Raw genomic sequence first — 17,161 nt, forward strand, 5'->3', positions numbered from 1 at the left:
AGAAAAAAAAAGTAGGAAATAATAAATAAATAAATAGAAGGGAAAACGAGAAGAGAGGAGGTAGGGGACTCCGCTTTTGGGTTGGGGAGAGGTTTCTCTGTGGGCAGCCGCCGGGCCTGACCTCTCCCCTTTTCCTCTCCCCTCTTTTTTCTCCCCTCTCCGCTCCTCTCTCCGTCCATCCTGGCCCCCCCCGGTGGGCACCCCCCTTCCATCGCCCCTTCCTCCGGGTCTCCCCGGCCTCGGGGGCGAAACCAGCTCCGCGGGGAGGGACGGGGGACAGGGGACAGGGGACAGGGGACGGGGAGGTCCCGCACCCCGCACCCCGCTCCCCGCACCCCATCCGCCCCCGTGCGCCCCGACGGCCCCCGGGAGGCCGCGGGGGCTTCGCTCCCGGCCGCCCCCCGCGCACCTCGCCCCGTGCAGTCGCTGCCGGTGTCGCTGCCGGTGTCGGTGTCGCTGCCGGTGGTGGTGGCGGTGGTGGTGGCGGTGGCGATGTCCCTGCGGCCGCCCCCCGCCCCCGCCGGCCCCTCCTGGCCGCCCGGCTGCGAGCCGATGGGAGGGCCGAGCGGCAATTCATCTTGATTTGCCTTCATTGTCCGGAGCTGGCGAACTATAATCCTGTATAATTTCACGAACAAGCAGGTTTAGAATTAATGGGTCACTATTATTTAAAACAAAACACGCGAGAGCACGACCTTTCCCTTCAACTACACGCTGCAGCGCCGAGCCGCAGGAAACTCGGGGCTAACCTCTCACCCCCCGCGCTCGGCGGGGCTGCGGTTATTTGGGCTGCTCTTTGTTTCTCTTAATGTCTGCAAGGGGATTTGGAAGCAGAAATGTAATATTACATGAAGGATCTCCCCGCTTCGGGGAGAAGGTGATCGCAGGGGGCGGCCGAGGGGACAGATTATTTCGCACGGGAGCGGTTTGTTTGCAAACTGGCTTTGCTTTTTTCTTTTCTTTCTTCGCCCCCCCCCCCCCCCCCTTCCCCTCCTCCCTCTCCTTTAATGTAATAAAAGCTTCCTTCACAGCGGGAGAAATTTATGCTCGAGATACAGCAACTTCGGGGCTGGCAGTTCTCGAGGCCGGCGATGTCAAAATAATCCATTTTCTCGGGGCTGCGCAGGGGAGCAGTGGCAGCCCGGCCGCCCGGCGCACACAGGAGGCAGCGCTTCTCGCATGCGACTTCAGCGTGAGTTTTATCTATACATTTATTTATTTATTTATTTATTTTTCCACGCGAAAACTGCTGCCACTTATTCCCACAACCTAAACCAGTGCCCCTCAATCCGTCTCGGGGAACGAGATCCCGTGGCAGCGACCGGTCAGTCCCTGCAGACGAGTCGCGGCTGCGCCCCTCAGAAAGAAAAAAAAAAAAATCCAGACAAAAGCGTATGCTGTATATTTTTACTCCCATGAAATAAAACACATTTGTCATGTTCGCTGAAAAGGAAAACAAGAATATTGTACGAAATGTTATACACAGGGCATGTTTTACATTGCAATATCAGAAACATCATTGCATCCACCAGAGGTACTATTCTAAAACTGATATTCACACAATGTTTTTTTTTGTTTGTTTTTTTTTTTAATAATTATATGTTAGAAACATACAGTGCCGCATTTAGTATATACATTCCCTTGCTCGCAAGCGAAAAAATCCTAATCGCTTCTGTGTAACATGCTTTATTTTAAAGCCTAACCTTTTAAAAACACTGTTGTGATATTACTAACAACTGCTTTTATAAAATTAATTTGACATTTCGATATATATACATCCTTTCAGTCATTTTTATGTTAACAATGCTAAACTTAAAAAATAACAAGCTTATAGTAACATTAAAATGTCATATCATATCCAGTCAAACATTTGTCCATATATATATATATATATGTCCTTGTAACTGCTGAAATACTCTTAGCGAAAGATCTCAGAATCTGTAGGAGGTCCTTTGAAAACAAAGGAACTATCTTATTTCAGTGGTTTCCTTTTTTTTTTTTCCTCCCCCCTCCTTTTTCCCTCTCTCTCTTTTTTTTTTTTCTTCTTTTTTTTTTTTTTTTCTCTCTGTTTTCTCCTCCTTTCTCCTCTCTCCTGTGCCCATCACTTTCTAGCGCGTTTCTCAGTCTCTGGGGGGTTTGGGGAGGGATTCCCATGCAGTGTTTTGTGCTGCTGCGTCTCACACGGGTCTGTCCACGGCGTACTGGCACGCACTCAGGTTGGAAGCGGGGTTCTGCACGCTGGCGTAGCCAAAACTGGAGTGCTGCTTGGCTTTAAGTCTCAGACTCGCCAAGCTCGAGTTACATGTGTCCCTATAAACGTACGGAGGTGTCGGAGGAGCATAAGGACAGGCTGGCGTTGGCACGGCAGAATTCAGGGAGGGGTTGCTCAAGTTGTTCAAGTTATTCAGGCTGTTGAGGCTGGAGCCGGGGACCCCGGTGACCGCCGAGGGTACCATGCTTGAAGACATACTCATGGAGGAGATGGAGTTTGGAGGGGAGAACATGCTCTGAGAAGACAGAGGGTTGACATTCATGGAGTTGAAGAAGGGAAAGCTTTTGGTGGAGAGGGAGGCGGAGGTCAGGCCCTTGGCCGCCCAGTTGTTGTAGGAGTAGCCGGGGTACATGTCGTCGTAGGGCTGCATCAGGCCGTTAAACTGGGGGCCGAAGCCGTTTTTGCACAGCTCGGCTTGCTGGTTCCTTTCTCTCTTTCTCCATTTGGCTCGGCGGTTCTTGAACCAAACCTTTGGGAACGGGGGGAGAGGGAAGGGAGATGCGAGACGCGGGTTAGTGGGGAACCATCACCAACCAGCACAGCCCTGGCCGCGTCCCCGCGTCTCCGTGCCCTACAGACACGCAGGTGGCCGTGGGCTTCTCCTCCTCCTCCTCCTCTTCCTCCACGGAGCCCGGCATCGCTGCCCCGGCCCCGAGCATCCCTGCACCCGGGGCCGCCGGGCACGGCCGGGCCCCCCGCTCCGCGCCGCGTCTTTCTCTGCTCCTTAGCTTTTTGTTCGTTTCTCTCTCTCTCTTTTTTTTTTTTTTTTTTTTTTTTCCCCCTCCCTTCTTGGCTTATTCCAAACTGCAGTCGTCCAGGGGAAACACAAAAAGTGCAAAAGCGAGGGCAAAACGCCTGGAAAGCGGCGGAATTTTAAGGCAATGTTTCCTATTACGGGGAGGGAGAGGGAAGCCAGCAACTAATAAATCGTTGCTTCAGTTTGTTAAAGCTACAAGTTCCTCCTGAGCGAAAGCTTCCAGAGCCGAAAACCACTTCTAAACAAACTTGTTCGACTGCTCTTTGGCAAAAAGGAAAAAAAAAAAAAAAAAAAGGGGGGAGAAAAAAAAAAAAAAAAAAAGGAGAAGAAGAAAAACGCCTTTTAACAACGTGCTAAGGAAGATCTAAGGGACCCTCCCCGCAGACAATGGGGGAAACGTGCCCTTTCCCAATCCACATCTGGGTGTCTGATCCGTCGGGCAGCCGCCGGCAGCAGCCTCGCTGTGTGTATTGGAGCCCCCCCGGGTGTTTACACGAGCCCCCCCTGGCCTCGGGGGGGGTCCCAGGCGGGCCGGGGCTGCCCCGAGCCGACAGCCCCCGGCGCCTGTCCTGCAGCCCTGCTCCAAGCGGAGAGAAGGATTGAGGTGGGATTTCCGAAAATCTGGGGGTTCGGCCCTTTTTGTTTTTTAAAAAATATTATTTTAATGTATATTTTTTTCCTCTTCCCTGCAGCGTTTGCACGCGGGCAGGATCTGGCCTGGGGATCTGTGCAGCGCGGCGCTGGGTCCCATAAATCTCGGAGGGGGGAAAGGGCGGCGAGGCGCTCGTCGAATTGTGAAACCAACCGCGGGAGCAAACGCAAGGAAGGGCACGTCGGGAGCGCCTCCGAGTGAAGCGAAAGCCCTTGTGTATTTTACATCTTTTTCTCATTAGAGGCAGCGCAGGTTGCAGCCTGTTCCAAGTCGCTTTCTTGGCTAATGTTTTCATTAGGGTTTCGATCAAAAGGAGCAGGACGCGGCGCACGGCGAGGGCGAAACGTGCAGCGAGCCGGAGTCCAGAGAGAGAGAGAAAGATCCCAATCTGTCTCGCCTTGACAGAAACGTCCCGCTCCGCGCTGCTTTTGTGCAAAGGCTCTGAAGCTGGCGTACAACCCGAAATCGAAAGCAGCTGCAAACGTCTCGGCCCCCTCCCCTTCGCCCCCAAGACCCCCGCCGGCCGGAGCCGGGCACTCACCCTAACCCTGGCCTCGGTGAGGTTGGTCCAGACGGCGATCTCCTCCCGGGTGGACATGTCCGGGTAGCGATTCCGCTGGAAGGTGGCCTCCAGCTCCTGCAGCTGCTGGCTGGTGAAGTGAGTCCGCTGCCGCCGCTGCCTCTTCTTCTTGGAGGGGTCCTCGGGCCCCGCATCCTCGCTTTTGCTCTGCTGGCTCTTCTCTTTCTCTGCAAGGGCGAGGAGGAGGAGAAGGGGGGGTGTAGGAAAAAAAAACCACGACGGGACCAAAACCGAGTTCACCTCGGCCCCCGAAGCCTCGCCCCGAGAGAGGCTGGGTAAATGATTAACCCGCGGGGACGGCCTCCGCCGCCGGGCCTCCGCCGCCGGCACCCAAGGGTGGGCTCCCCGCGGGGCGCCAGCAGCCGCCGGGGCCGCCCCGTGGCTCGGTGGCTTGCTCGCCCCCCGGCCCCGGTCACTCGCCCGCCTGAGCCCGCGGTGTTCGCCCGTCTGCGGCCGGACTGCTCGCCCGTCCGTGTCCAAATCACTCGCCCCCGCATCCACACTACTCGGCCGTCTGAATCCAGATTACTCGCCCCCAACATCCACATTACTCGCCCGTTCGTATTCGCACTACTCGCCCCCGCACACACCCTACTAGCCCGTCCCAATCCAAATTATTCGCCTCTGCATCCTCACTACTCGCCCGTCTGTATCCACACTACTCGTCCTCTACACGGACACTACTCGCCCGTCTGTATCCAAATTATTCGCCTCTTCACCCGCACTATTCACACGTTTTTAACCAAATTACTGGCCCTCTGTGTAGAAATTACTTGCCCGTTTGCATCCGCATTACTCGCTTTCTGTATCCAAATTACTCGCCCTCTGCATCCACGCTGCTCGCCCATTTATATCCAAATCACGCGTCCTTCTGTATCCGCATTACTCGCCCATTTGTATCGAAATTACTCGCCCGTCTGTATCCACATTACGCCCGTCGGCATCCACATTATTCTCCCATTTGCATCCCAATTACTCGCCTGTCCGCATCCACACTTCTCGACAATTTGTATCCAAATTACTCGCCCGTCTGTATCCACATTACTCGCCCTCTACATGGACACTGCTCGCCCGTCTGTACGCACACCGCTCTCCCCTTGCATCCAAACCACTCGCCCACCCTCGACGTGTCCCCGCCGCCACCCCACACGCCGGGGCTGGGAACCGGGGCTCTGCGAAGGGCTCCCGGGCAGGGGGGCGACTTCGGGGTCGCGGCCGCTCGCCCCCTCTTACCTGCGGCCTCGGGGCTGGAGGTGTCGGAGATGGTGTGCACCTCCAGCCGGTGCTTGGCGGACTCCAGGGAGGAGCGAGCCTGCCCCGGCGCCAGCGCCGTCGCCATGGCCAGCGCGGGCTGGTGGTGGTGGTGGCAAGACGACGAAGAGGAGGAGGAGGAGGAAGGTGAGGAGGAGCACAGCTTAGTCCCGGCTCCCAGGCGCTCCAGGCTTAACGGGTCCTTCATGCAGCTCATCGGCGACAGGACGCCGGATTGGGGGATGACAGGAGGAGGCGTGCGTGCGCCGGGGGGCAAGGGGGCACCCGCGGCCGCTCGGGGGGCTAGCGGCGGGGCGGCCGGGAGCCCCCGCTGGCGGGGACGGGGGAGAGGACGGGGGGGGGGGGACGGACACGGTGGCAAGCTATCGGGGGGCTCCGCTCCGTCGAGAGCCGTCAGGGCGCCCCCGCTGCTCCCCGGCCGGCGGCCCCCGTCCCGCCGCGGGGGCTCGGCGGCGCTCGGCGGGGCGCTCGGCGGGGACCCGCGCCGCGCCGCCCCCAGCCCCGCACCGCATCAGCTCAGCCGCTTCCCTCTTGGCCTGACATCTTAAACCGGCGGCGGCCTTCCCCGCTCGGCACGTCACCCGCGCCCGCCCCTCTCCGCCCCTCCGCGGGGCTCCGCGCCCGCCCCGCTCCGCGCCCCGCCCCGCGCCCCGCCTCGCCCGCGCCCCGCCGGGGGGAGCCGGAGCCCCCCCGGGCATCCCCACGCCGAGCCCCGAGCCCCTCGGGGGGCTGCCGGCCCCCAGAGCCCGGACCCCGTGTGCGCCCCGGCGGGGGATGCGGGGCGAGGAGGGAGAGGCGCTGGACGAGGTGGCCGGGAGGGGGGCGCGGGGCTGGGCGCCCCCGGGTGGGCAGCGCAGCCCCAACCCCGTTCCCATCCCCATCCCTGTCCCCATCCCCATCCCTGTCCCCATTCCCATCCCCGTCCCCATTCCCATCCCCATCACCGCACCCGCGCCCGCTGTTTTTCCCCTTTCCCCCTCTCGGTCGCCGACGTCCCCGGGAGATCCGCATCCTCCCCTTCCCTCCTTACTTATCGCCGAATTAGCCGTATTACTTTCGCGGGGGCTGTTAGTAAAGAAGGTTAAATTAATTTACATTCTGCTCATTATCTGGTGTTTAAATGACGTGTTTTTATCCCTGAGATTTGGCAAAGAATCTCTTCCCTCAGACCCCACAGCGTTTCGACGGAGACAATGCTCTTACATTTGTAGTGGATTTTAATCTGATAAGACTCTAATTTGCTTAAGTCTTTTAAATAGGGGGTTTAAAATGATTCTAGCCGTTTTCTTATTGAATTTCCTCTAATTCCCCCAAGATCATAAAGTATATGTGTAAAGTAAATATTTCCTCCCTTTGCACCGGCAGCAGATGACCTATAACTAAGTCAATATGAATCCGGCTCCGCTCCGCACCAGTTGTTTACCAACCGGATCCCCGTTTCTCCTCAGCCTCCCGATCCCGCCGTGCTCCTGCACCCAGAGACCCCCCCCGGGCCCTTCCCCACCGTGTGGGGGCCGCGGGCATCCCCCCGGGCAGTGGGGGAAGCAGGGATGGGGGATCCGGTGCCCCCAACCCTTTCCTTTCTTTCTTTTTGGGGTGCTCAGGTAAGGAGCGCAGCCCCCCCGGCAGCTTTCGAACGAGCCCAATTTCTATTTTTTTTTTTTCTTGTATTCATACAGCTTTAGTTACTTTGGGAAAAGTAACACGGGGCCCCGGCCTCCCCTTTGGGAGAAGGGCGAAACTCCTCCACCCCGGGCAGGAGGGGAGCCACCCGGCAGCGGTAGTTGTCATGGTGACCATAAATCACGGAAATCCAAAAATACCCACCTATAAGCTCACATGAAGCTTTTATTTCCCGAGTGAAATCATATTTTAAAAGCTGTCAGCCAACCGAAAAACAACCTAATTGTAGTCGCCCAAGTAATGTATTAGTGGTAAAGGTTTCAATTAAAACGTCAAAAGTCTTTTTTCTATTTTTTTTTCTATTTTTTTTTATTTTTTTTTTTTCTCTTGCTGGGCTCGGCTCACCCACATACCGACCGGGCCGCGCTTGCTTCTATTCTATTCTATTCTATTCTATTCTATTCTATTCTATTCTATTCTATTCTATTCTATTCTATTCTATTCTATTCTATTCTATTCTATTCTATTCTATTCTATTCTATTCTCCTATCCTATCCTATCCTATCCTATCCTATCCTATCCTATCCTATCCTATCCTATCCTATCCTATCCCATCCCATCCCATCCCATCCCATCCCATCCCATCCCACCTTATCCTACCCTACCCTACTTTATCCTACCCTACTCTATCCTACTTTATCCTACCCTACCCTACCCTATGCTACTTTATCCTGTTTTTCCCGAGGGTTTTCCCGAGCTCCCGCCGCCGGTGCCAGCCCTGCCGCCGTGCCGGGGGGTGCGGGGCCGCCCGCAGGTATTTATTTTCCCACTTTTCCTTTATCTACTTATGGGATCATTGTTTCGAGGCGTAATACTCTCCTAAATGGATAAATCGGTTCTTCTGTGGAGTCTCCAGCTAGTCCTGTTGTCTTTTACCTTTGGCTTGTTGTCTTTCGCCTAGCTCGGATTACCGGGTATTCTCCGAGATGAAGAGCCATTAATTACCCATTCAGTCAATATTAGGAAGACTACAGAGCTTTTTACATAGGATTAAGAAGACATCAGATTGTTCCATTAGTATATTCCTACTCACGAATAAGCTTTCGTTATACATTTAGTTTTCCCTGGAGTGAGGCTAACAACTGCTGCATATATTATCCTCAGACGCCGGCGGGGAGAGAGAGAAAAAAAAATAATAATAATAAAAAAAGAAATTACACGTCGGAAGCGCATCGAATAACTTCTATTTTGCATTTCTATTTTGGCCAAGCTGGGCGCCCACCGGGTCCCCGCTGCGCCAGGGCACCGGGCACCTTCTCTCCGGAGGTCTAGCTGAATCAGCGCTGTTTTTTTTTTTTTTTTTAATTTAATTTAATTTTATTTTATTTTTTCATTTTTCAAGGCGGTGCTAAGTTAGTGCCTAGCGAGCCCGAGGAACGATTTTGTTTTGTTAAAAGAGTTGAAACAATCAATTCGCGATGCCGGCTGGTGCTCCAAGGCGGTATGTAATTTCAGCGCTTTATCTCGGGAGGCTGCTGCTTCAGCAGTCCCCGCGTTATCGATTTCAGGCAGGGATTCCTCCGGCAGAGCTCGGGCACCCAACGAATTCGGCTTCCACACGCACAACTCCGCGCACACGGCCGTAATTTCAGCGTCCCCCCTTCCCCACCTAAAAGTTGTCGGAATAAAACCCCCAGAAACCTGCCAGCCCGCTGGGTGCTTCCCGAGGCGTAACCGTGCGGGGCCGGGCACCCAGAAGCCGATTTTTGGCGACCCCCTCGCCGCAGGATTATTTCCATCCCGCCGCATTTCGGGTGCCCCCCGTTCACAGACGGCCACGGGGCCGCTTCTCCCGCAGCCTCGCCGCACTCCGGGGAGCTCCCACCCCGTTTCTCACCCTCTTCCCGCAGAAGCGCTGTTTTGCCCCAAAATCTCCCATTTTCCCCGTTATCAGCGATAGCGCCGGCGAGCGGCTGCCCGCCTTGTGCGCCTGTTTTGCGCAATCACCTCCCCGCAGCGGCAATTTCCCAAAAGGTTCGCTGTCAGAAGAGGGCACCCCCCCCCAAATCCCTGCCCGCTTGCCCTGCCCCTATATCGGGCCGACAGACGGACGAGACTTTTTCCTTTTCCGACGTTAAAGCCGAAGTCCTGGCACTGCGGAATCAACGGGCGCTCCGTAATTAAACGCAAAGCGAAGCAAAGAGGCGAAAACAAAAAAAAAAAATCCCAACCAAACAAAAAAAAAAATAACAAAACGCGGCTGAACCCTCTCGGAATCGGAGGAAAAAAATCGCGATTTTGGTTGTGCCCAGGCGGCTGCAGATCTGCACCCGCACATCGGGAGGCTTTGGGGGCCAGGCAGCCCGGCGTTACTCCAGACTTCTCTCTTAATGAATGGCATTAAAGGTGTTTAGATAGAGATTTCCCCTCCAGCCCGACGGGTAGAAAAGCAGGCTGCCTGATACGGTAACGAGGCAGGAAATTTTACGTGTACGACAATAATCCGGCTTCATAATTGATGGTTAAGAAAATAACCATTTGTTTCTCGGCAGGGGAAGTAAAAGTTACCATGTCAGGGAGCATATGTGGCTATTACTTTTATAAATACTTAGCCGAATAAAGCTGGCGTGGAAGGGCTCATAAATTTATTATATCAGAAAGGTCCCCACTTTCCCATTAGATCGCGCTAAGGGCTTTGATTAAGACCACCTGTTCAGCGGGAGGAGAAGTCAGGGGAGGGTAAAAAGGCCTTTCTTATTTCCAAACCATATATAAAGCGATGTCACCCTTCCTTTCCACATTATTTAACACTTATTACGGGCGGAGGGAAGAACTGCCAGGGCCCGGTAAAGCCTATTTGCGCCCGATTTAATATCACGTATGTTTCCGGGATTAAAAATTATTGGCTCCTAATGCCTCCGCGTTTGGAATTACCCCGGATTTCGCTCGCTAACCTTCCTCTAGCCTCATTTCTTCCCCTTCCCGGGGCTTGCAGAGAGGCTCCCAAACCGCGCCCCGGGTCCCGGCGGGAGGGTGGGACCGGGATGGGACGTGGCTATTCCCCAAACGCCTGCATGTTGTTCGAGCAACAGCGAGCTGTTTGGCCAAACAGGGTTAATGCAGTGTTCTTACGAGGAAGTGTTTAACCACGAGACCAGGAATACGTACATTATTAATTCAGTCTAGTTTCCCGTATTATTAATTCAGGTTAATATATTTTATTTAAACAAAATTACGTTTATCTTGGATTAAACAGTCTCTCGGAATACAGAGCGCTTGTTTTCTTCTTTGTAATGTGTTTGCATTGCTGTTTTGCTTTACCGCCCCTCGGGCTCGCCCACCCGGCTCCCCAAAAAGGGGCGCGGGAGGTGCCTGCGCCAGGGGGGTGCCGACCGCTGGGGTTGGGGAGCTGGGGGCCGAAAAGAAGGGCCGAAAACCCCAAACCGGCCGTGCGCGGGGGGGGAGCGCTGATCGCACTTTTTGGGGAGCTGCAGCCGCAGCTCCCCCATCGCCCCCCTTGCGCGGGGCCGCGCAGCTCGGCGCGCAGCGCGGTGCGGGCAGCAGAGGGCGCCGTGGTGCCGCGCAGGAGGGCGCGCAGCGCAGCGGAGCCTCCCGGCCCGCGGAGGGGCGCGGAGGGGCCGCCGAGCAACCACCGGGACCGGGGGGCGGCCGGCTGCACCCCTGGGGACGGGGGGGGGGACACGGGGGACGGGCTGGCAAGCGGCGGCCGGTGCGCTGCGACGAGCAGCGGAGCATCCCCGCCGCGCTGCGCGCCCCGCTGCGCACCGGCCGGGCCGGGGTCCGCGGTGCAAATGGTGTGGGGCTTACCTAGCTGGACGCAGGCCGAGACAAGCTTACGGCAGTTGGACTCCATTACCCGGTATCTGCAAGAGACGAAGGGCGCTGGGTTGGTAAAAGTGTGCTTTCCTCACTCTCCGTGAAGAAAAAGGCATATACATAAGAAACAACGATAGCAGCAATCACGATAACAGCAATAACGACAATAGCAATAATAATAACAACGATAATAATAGCAATAATAATTATAACAACGACAACAGCAACAATTAGAGTAGTAGCAGCAATCAAGAAGCCCAGCTGCCCAGGAGATGCCTCGCAGCGCGACCCGCGCATCTCCCGAGCAGCCTCTCCCCGCTGGGAAGCAGCTTCGGCCTCCCTCCCTCCGCCTCTCATTTTTGGGGGAGGCGGAGGAGGGTCGCCAGCCCCCCAGCCCGAGGAGCCCTGGCGAGGGTACCGGCGGGGCTCTCTGCCCGGAGGGAGATGCGCGGCCGCGGAGGCTCCGTGCTTGCCCCGGCCGGCGAGGCTTGGGTAGTAAAATCACGGGATTAGCGCCTGATTGAGATGTCTGTTCGGGAGATATTACAAAATTCATTATCGCAGCTCCCTACTAACTCGATATGAAGTAACACAGATGGGATTTTATTAGCCCAGGCTTCAAATGTTTACTTATGGTAATTTCGGGGGAAATTTGCATGGCACCATCATTTCGGCGAGCCTCCTTCTTCGCCTCCTTGCCGACGGGTGAAGCGGGCGCGCTGCTACCCGGCCATGAGAGCGGCCCCGGGCGGCACACGGGGGAGAGGGGGACGGGGAAAAATAATAAGCAACGAAAAAAAGGAAGAAAAGGGGCGGAAAACGGGGAGTCCCGAGAGCCCCGATATGACACAGCGTTTCTACCCGCGGCCTGGGAGCAGCTCGGCTCCCCCGGCAGCCGGGCCTAGCGCAGGAGCCGCGCCCGATTTATTTGGGACGGCGGCGAGAAAAGCGCCGCCCGCCCCTGCTCCGGGACGGCCCCGGCTCCCCGCCGCCCTACAAAACTCCCCGGTCCCCCCGGAGCCCTGCAAAGCTCCCCGGTCCCCCCGCAGGGCACAGCCCTGCCCGGCCCCACTGCCACCGCCCGCTCCGGCCTCACCTCCAGGCCCCCTTTATTTGAGATTTTTTTTTTTTTTTTTTAATTTGGAAAGCGCAGCGCAGAGCGGGGCCGGGAGGAGCGAGAAACATTTTCCTATTGTCTCCTGCCCGGCGCCTCAATTAAAAGCGGCTCCGCTCGCCGCTTTCCATTCCATTTCCATTTCGTGCGCTCCCCGCTCGCAATTCAACGTTTCGGCAGCCCCACACTCGCAGCCCCAGCGAGCGCACACACCCGGCGAGCTTTCCTTTCCCTTTCCTTTTCCCTACCTGTTCCTTTTCCTTTTCTTTATCTTTTCCTTTCCCATTCCTAATAATTTTCTTTTCCCTTCCCGTTCCTATTCCTTTTCCTTTCCAATTCCTATCCATTTTCCTTTCCTTTTTCCGTTCCTTTCCCTTTCCCATTTCTTTTCCATTCCTTTCCCGTTCCCTTTCTTTTTCCACTCTTTTCCAATTTCTTTTCCTTTTCCTTTCCCATTCATTTTCCATTCCTTTCCCTTTCCTTTCCCATTCCCATTCCCCTTCCTTTCCCCTTTTTCCTTCTTGCTGGGCCGGCTCCGCTCAGGAGCAACCTGCTCGCAGCCCGGCCACTATAAAAACTGCAGGACGCGAACAACAAAGCGGTGCCGCACGAGATTTCTTTCTTTTCTTTTTTTTTTTTTTTTTTTCTTTTCTTCTTTTCACCCCCCTCCTTTTTCGTACCTTTCGCTATTCTTTCGAGGAAAACAAATCAATACACACACAAACACGCCGAGCACCCCCGGCAAATATCTCAGCGGCGCCCGAAATAACGAGGCCGGCGATTTCGGCGCAGGGCTTTGCCCGGGGAGGGGGGGGTCGGTTCCGTGCGGGCCCTCCCCGCTCCGCAGCCGGGCCCCGCCGCTCCCCGGGGGCGACAGCGGGCCCAGGCCCCCCCTGAGCCGTCCGAGGGCCGCTTTTTGGGGCTGTGCGTTGCGGGGCCGGCTCCCCGCTGCCCGCCCCACCGGAGGAGGCCGTGGCACGGCGGGGACCCGTCCCCGCGCCCTCCTCGCCGGGGTCAAGCGGCACGACGGAGCGGGGTAAAAAAGCCAAAATTAGGCTCGAGCGGGCCGGCTGCTACCCCCCGAGCCCGGGCAGCCTCCGGGGACGAGCAGCCGTCCCCTTTGCGCCCCCCACCCCCCCCCTTAACTCACCGGGCCGGCCTCGCTCCGCTGCTGCTGCCGGTGCTGCCGGGGGGGCGGCGGGGCCGCGCCGGGCTCCTGCGCTGGGCTGCGGGGCCGCGGAGCCTCCGCCGCCTCCCTGCCTCCTCCCGGCCTCCCTCCCCGGCCTCCCTCCGGCCCCGGCCCCCGCCCCGCCCCCGGCCTGACGTCACGGAGCCTCCTCCGAGGCCGCCAGCCTCCCCCGCGGCGAGGCCCGGCTGCGCGGCGCTGCGCGGGGCGCGCAGGGCGAAGGGGGCAGGAGCAGCAGCAGCAGCAGCAGGAGGAGGAGGAGGAGGAGGAGGAGGAGGAAGAAGGCGAGGAGGCGGCGGAGCAGCGGCCGGAGCAGCGTTCGGTAGGCAGAGGAGACGCGAGGTGAGCGAGGACGGCCGCGGGGATCCCCGCGCCCCCCCCCCACACACCTCGCCTGGGGGCTCAAATCACTGCGGGCAAAGCCTCCCCCGGTCCCGGTTCCAGGTGTGTGCGAGGACGAGGTGTCGAGGTGCCCCACAGCTCCCCCTTTTCTTTTAATATTTCTTACTTTTTTTCTATTTGATGTTATTTTTAACCCCCCCCCCCCCCCCCCGGGGTGTCGCCCGTACACGCTCGCTCAGCGCAGAGCCGCAATCCCGCCGCTGCCCCGCGCCTTTCGCCGCGCCTCGTTCACGGACGCCAGCGAGAAAATGCCACGGCTGCTTCTCCCCCCTTCTGCCCCCCAAAAACGACACCGACTTTGCGCCGGGGAGGAAGCCGATTTCGTTTCCGTGCCGCTTTCGATGCCTCCCAACCTAACGAAGCCGGGGCTGTTCGCTGAGAGCCGAGCGAAGCGATCGCTTCTCCCGCAGCGCTTTTCAGCGGGTTTTTGTTCCTAGAGGGACCACCGAGAAAAACAAAAAACAAAAAAGAAAAAAAGGAAAAAAAAAAAGGAAAAAAAAAAGGAATAAAAAGGGAATAAAGAAAAAAGGAATAAAAAGGGGAAAAAAAAAAAAAGGAAAAAAAAGAAATCAGGAGCTTTCCCAGTTCGGAGGCTGCACCTGATCCGTTTGAACCCCTCCCGGCCGGGGGTGGCTCGGAGCTGCCGCCGGGCAGGGGCAGGAGCGGGGAGGCTGCCCGAAGGGGCTCCGGGAAGCCTCGCCTCGCCGCCGGCTCCCTCCGGGAAGGGCAAAGAGATTTTACACGCCAAGAGGAGCGGAGGCTTTGGGCTCCCCTCGCCGGCCGCGCAAACGTGAAACGGGAGTTTTCAGTGGGGATGGGGATGGGGGCTGGGGGGGGGGGGAGGAAATAAATGAATTAAGCGTGTCCTTGGCTGCCCGCGTTTCTGTCCTTGGGGCCGCTCCGCCGAGCCAAATCCATTTTCCCGGCGCTTTCTGCAGAAGGCGAGGGAGCGGGCGGCATTCCCGGCTCCTGCCGGGCTGTTCCCGAGAACTGGCAACGACTTGCGCGGGTGCGCAGCCCCCTCGGGGCTCATCGCCCCCCGCCCCGCTGCGCGCCCGCGGAGCCCAAGTGAGAGCAGCTGGTGGGCAATGCAAATGGCTCCCGGGGAAAACATCAGCCGGGGAGGGGGGGGATTTTCATCGCCTCCAAGAGCGTGTGGAAGGAGCTGGACATACGTTCCACGCTCCTAATCCTTCTTTTACATTTTTAGTCATACTCCTATTAAACAACTAATTAATGCCCGGAGTCACCGGGGAATACATTAGCCATGCTGCCGGGGAAGATGGGGGTCCAGGGTGGCTGGAAACCGCGGAGCCGACTTAATACCCGGATTTCCATTTTCCTCCCCCCTTCTGTCGAGGCGATAAATGTGATCGCAGCCGGCCGGCCGAGCGGAGGCCGCGGTGTCGGTATTTAGAGCCCGGCCCCCCCGGCCCCGACACCCCCGAGGGGCTGGCACCCGCTCCGGCCTCCCTCCTTCCCCGGCCTCCCTCCGTCCTGCCCGGCCCTCCCGGCGGGGTTTTGCCCCGGGAACGGGGGAAATGGAAGGGAATAAAATAAAGAAAAAAAAAATCAGAAAGGAAAGAAACGGGCCACCCACCCAAAGCAGGCAGGCGCTGCCCGGCCGGAGCGCCGCGTTTCAGGCATCCCTCGGCATCTTCCAGCGGCCGAGGGAGCGGAGGACAGGGGAGTTATCCCGGGCAGTGCGGGGCAGCTCCCCACCAGTTACTTTCTTCATTCCCGGACCGTGATCGCAGCCCTCGCAAGCAGTCCTTTCCCTCTGCCCCCTTCAGCCTCCCCTCCCACCCCTCCGAGCTCCTTATCTGACGGCGGAGGAGTAGGTAAATACCTACAGCTCGCCGCGTTTAACGCGCTCAGACATTATCGATCTGCCGGGCTGCCCGCAGGTTTTCTCCCTGCCCAGATCTGGTTTCCGACCCGCTCGTCCGGACGGCCGATAATTGTTAAAAAAATTAAGGGTTTCATGCGGACCCACCGATTTGCATATAAATTAAAAAGACCGCGCCTGGCGGATTTTATAATCGTTTCGAAATTAGCGCTTAACCACTTGAGCTAAAGGAACATATAAACGTCCGTATTGAGTCCCCTAATGAGTCCCCTAATTAAAAGGTCCCGGGTTTTGCTGCCGCTCGTTAGCAGGCTGCTTCAACCGGGGCGCACCGGGAGCGAGGACGGGGTGCGAACCGGAGCGGGGCGATCCCCGTTAGCACGCAGCACCCCAAGCTCCGCACCGCGACTCCTGCGTTTGTTTGTCCTCGCTTCGATCCCTCACCCCTCTCCCGTTATTATATATATATTATATATATTATTTTTTTCCCGAAGGAGAGGGAAGAAGAGGCAGCGGCGGCACCGCAAGGCTGCTCGGCGCCCCTGCTCTCCGGGGCCAGCCCGGTGCCGGTGTCCCCGGGTGGCAGCCGCACGGCGACAGATCTGCGAGCAGAGAGCTTACCTCCGGCATGAGACCAGCAAGAAAAGGCAGCTCCTCGGCGAGAGGCAGTGCGAAGGCGAGAGAAGTTCAGGGAAGAAGAAGAAAAAAAAAATAGAAAGAGCGGCGGTGCGAAAATCTGTAGCCTCGGGGGCTAGCCGGCAGCCCCTTTCATTTCAAGCGCTTATTGATTTGCTGTTGTCATCTTTGGCGACGCAGAAGGACACTTGAAAGAATTTCTGATGGGGCTCTGATCTGAGAAACGAGGTGACCTGACCGAGCTCTCACCAAATTCTTAATTACCGCATCAACTGCCTTAAAAATAAAAACGGAGCGGGGGGAGGGAAGGGAAGAAGAAGGGGGGTGGTGTGTGTGCGGGGGGAGAATCTTTGACAGCAGCACAGTTTGCTCACCGAGAACTTTTTTTAACCATTCAGAAACTCCCCTCGCCTCCCGCTGCCACCGCAGCCTTGCATCCGTCGCCCCCTTCCCCCGCAGCCCCGAGCCGGGGTCCCAAGGGTGCGGGGTCCCAGGGGTGCGGGGGGAGAGGAGGTTGCACCCGTCCCCCCCGGGCTGCAGGAGGCAGGTCGGATGCAGTGGGCTGAGGACTAAAAAGAGGGAGAGGTCAGGACACGGGGTGCGTGTGCGTGTCTGCAGGGGGTATCACTGAAACTGGATGTACAGGGCTTGAGGAGGAGAGCCAAAAGGACGACTGGGATGAGGGAATCGACACGAAAAACCTGTTACCGACGGCACCAGAACGAGCATCGTGCTCAATGTTGCTTGTACGCAGACATACAGCGCTGACAGATGTCAGCAGGGCTCTTCAGCAGGGCTGGAGAGAAATACGCTGCCTTTGTCCCACATGGTGTGCACACACAGGCACATTCCTTCTTCTTCCTGCTCTGGCTGCTGTTTCTCCAGGACAATGCAAACCATCCTTTCTGGGCATCTTCCCCCTCCCTCACTCCTTTTTTTTTTTTTTTTTTTTTTTCCCTTCTCTGTTTCATATGTGTTTGC

General features: G+C 57.2%; 1 protein-coding gene across 2 annotated transcripts; it reads right to left on the reverse strand.

The window, feature by feature from the left end:
• Window positions 1–1,393: 1,393 nt before the first annotated feature.
• PITX2 (paired like homeodomain 2) lies at window positions 1,394–13,309 on the reverse strand. Of its 2 annotated transcripts, XM_084517562.1 has the most exons (4): window positions 13,258–13,309; window positions 10,985–11,040; window positions 4,223–4,428; window positions 1,394–2,741 (listed from the first exon to the last, which is right to left on the reverse strand). In XM_084517562.1, the coding sequence occupies exons 2-4, from the start codon at window positions 11,028–11,030 to the stop codon at window positions 2,178–2,180; spliced, it is 816 nt and encodes a 271-aa protein (XP_084373688.1). In that variant the 5' UTR covers window positions 11,031–11,040; window positions 13,258–13,309; the 3' UTR covers window positions 1,394–2,177. The 2 variants fall into 2 exon arrangements, with proteins under 2 accessions (XP_084373688.1, XP_084373687.1); XM_084517561.1 differs by lacking the exons at window positions 10,985–11,040; window positions 13,258–13,309 and adding an exon at window positions 5,495–5,789.
• Between the last annotated feature and the right edge of the window lie 3,852 nt (window positions 13,310–17,161).

Source organism: Aythya ferina (assembly GCF_964211825.1).
Source record: "Aythya ferina genome assembly, chromosome: 4".
In the NCBI taxonomy this organism is placed as follows: Eukaryota; Metazoa; Chordata; class Aves; order Anseriformes; family Anatidae; genus Aythya; species Aythya ferina.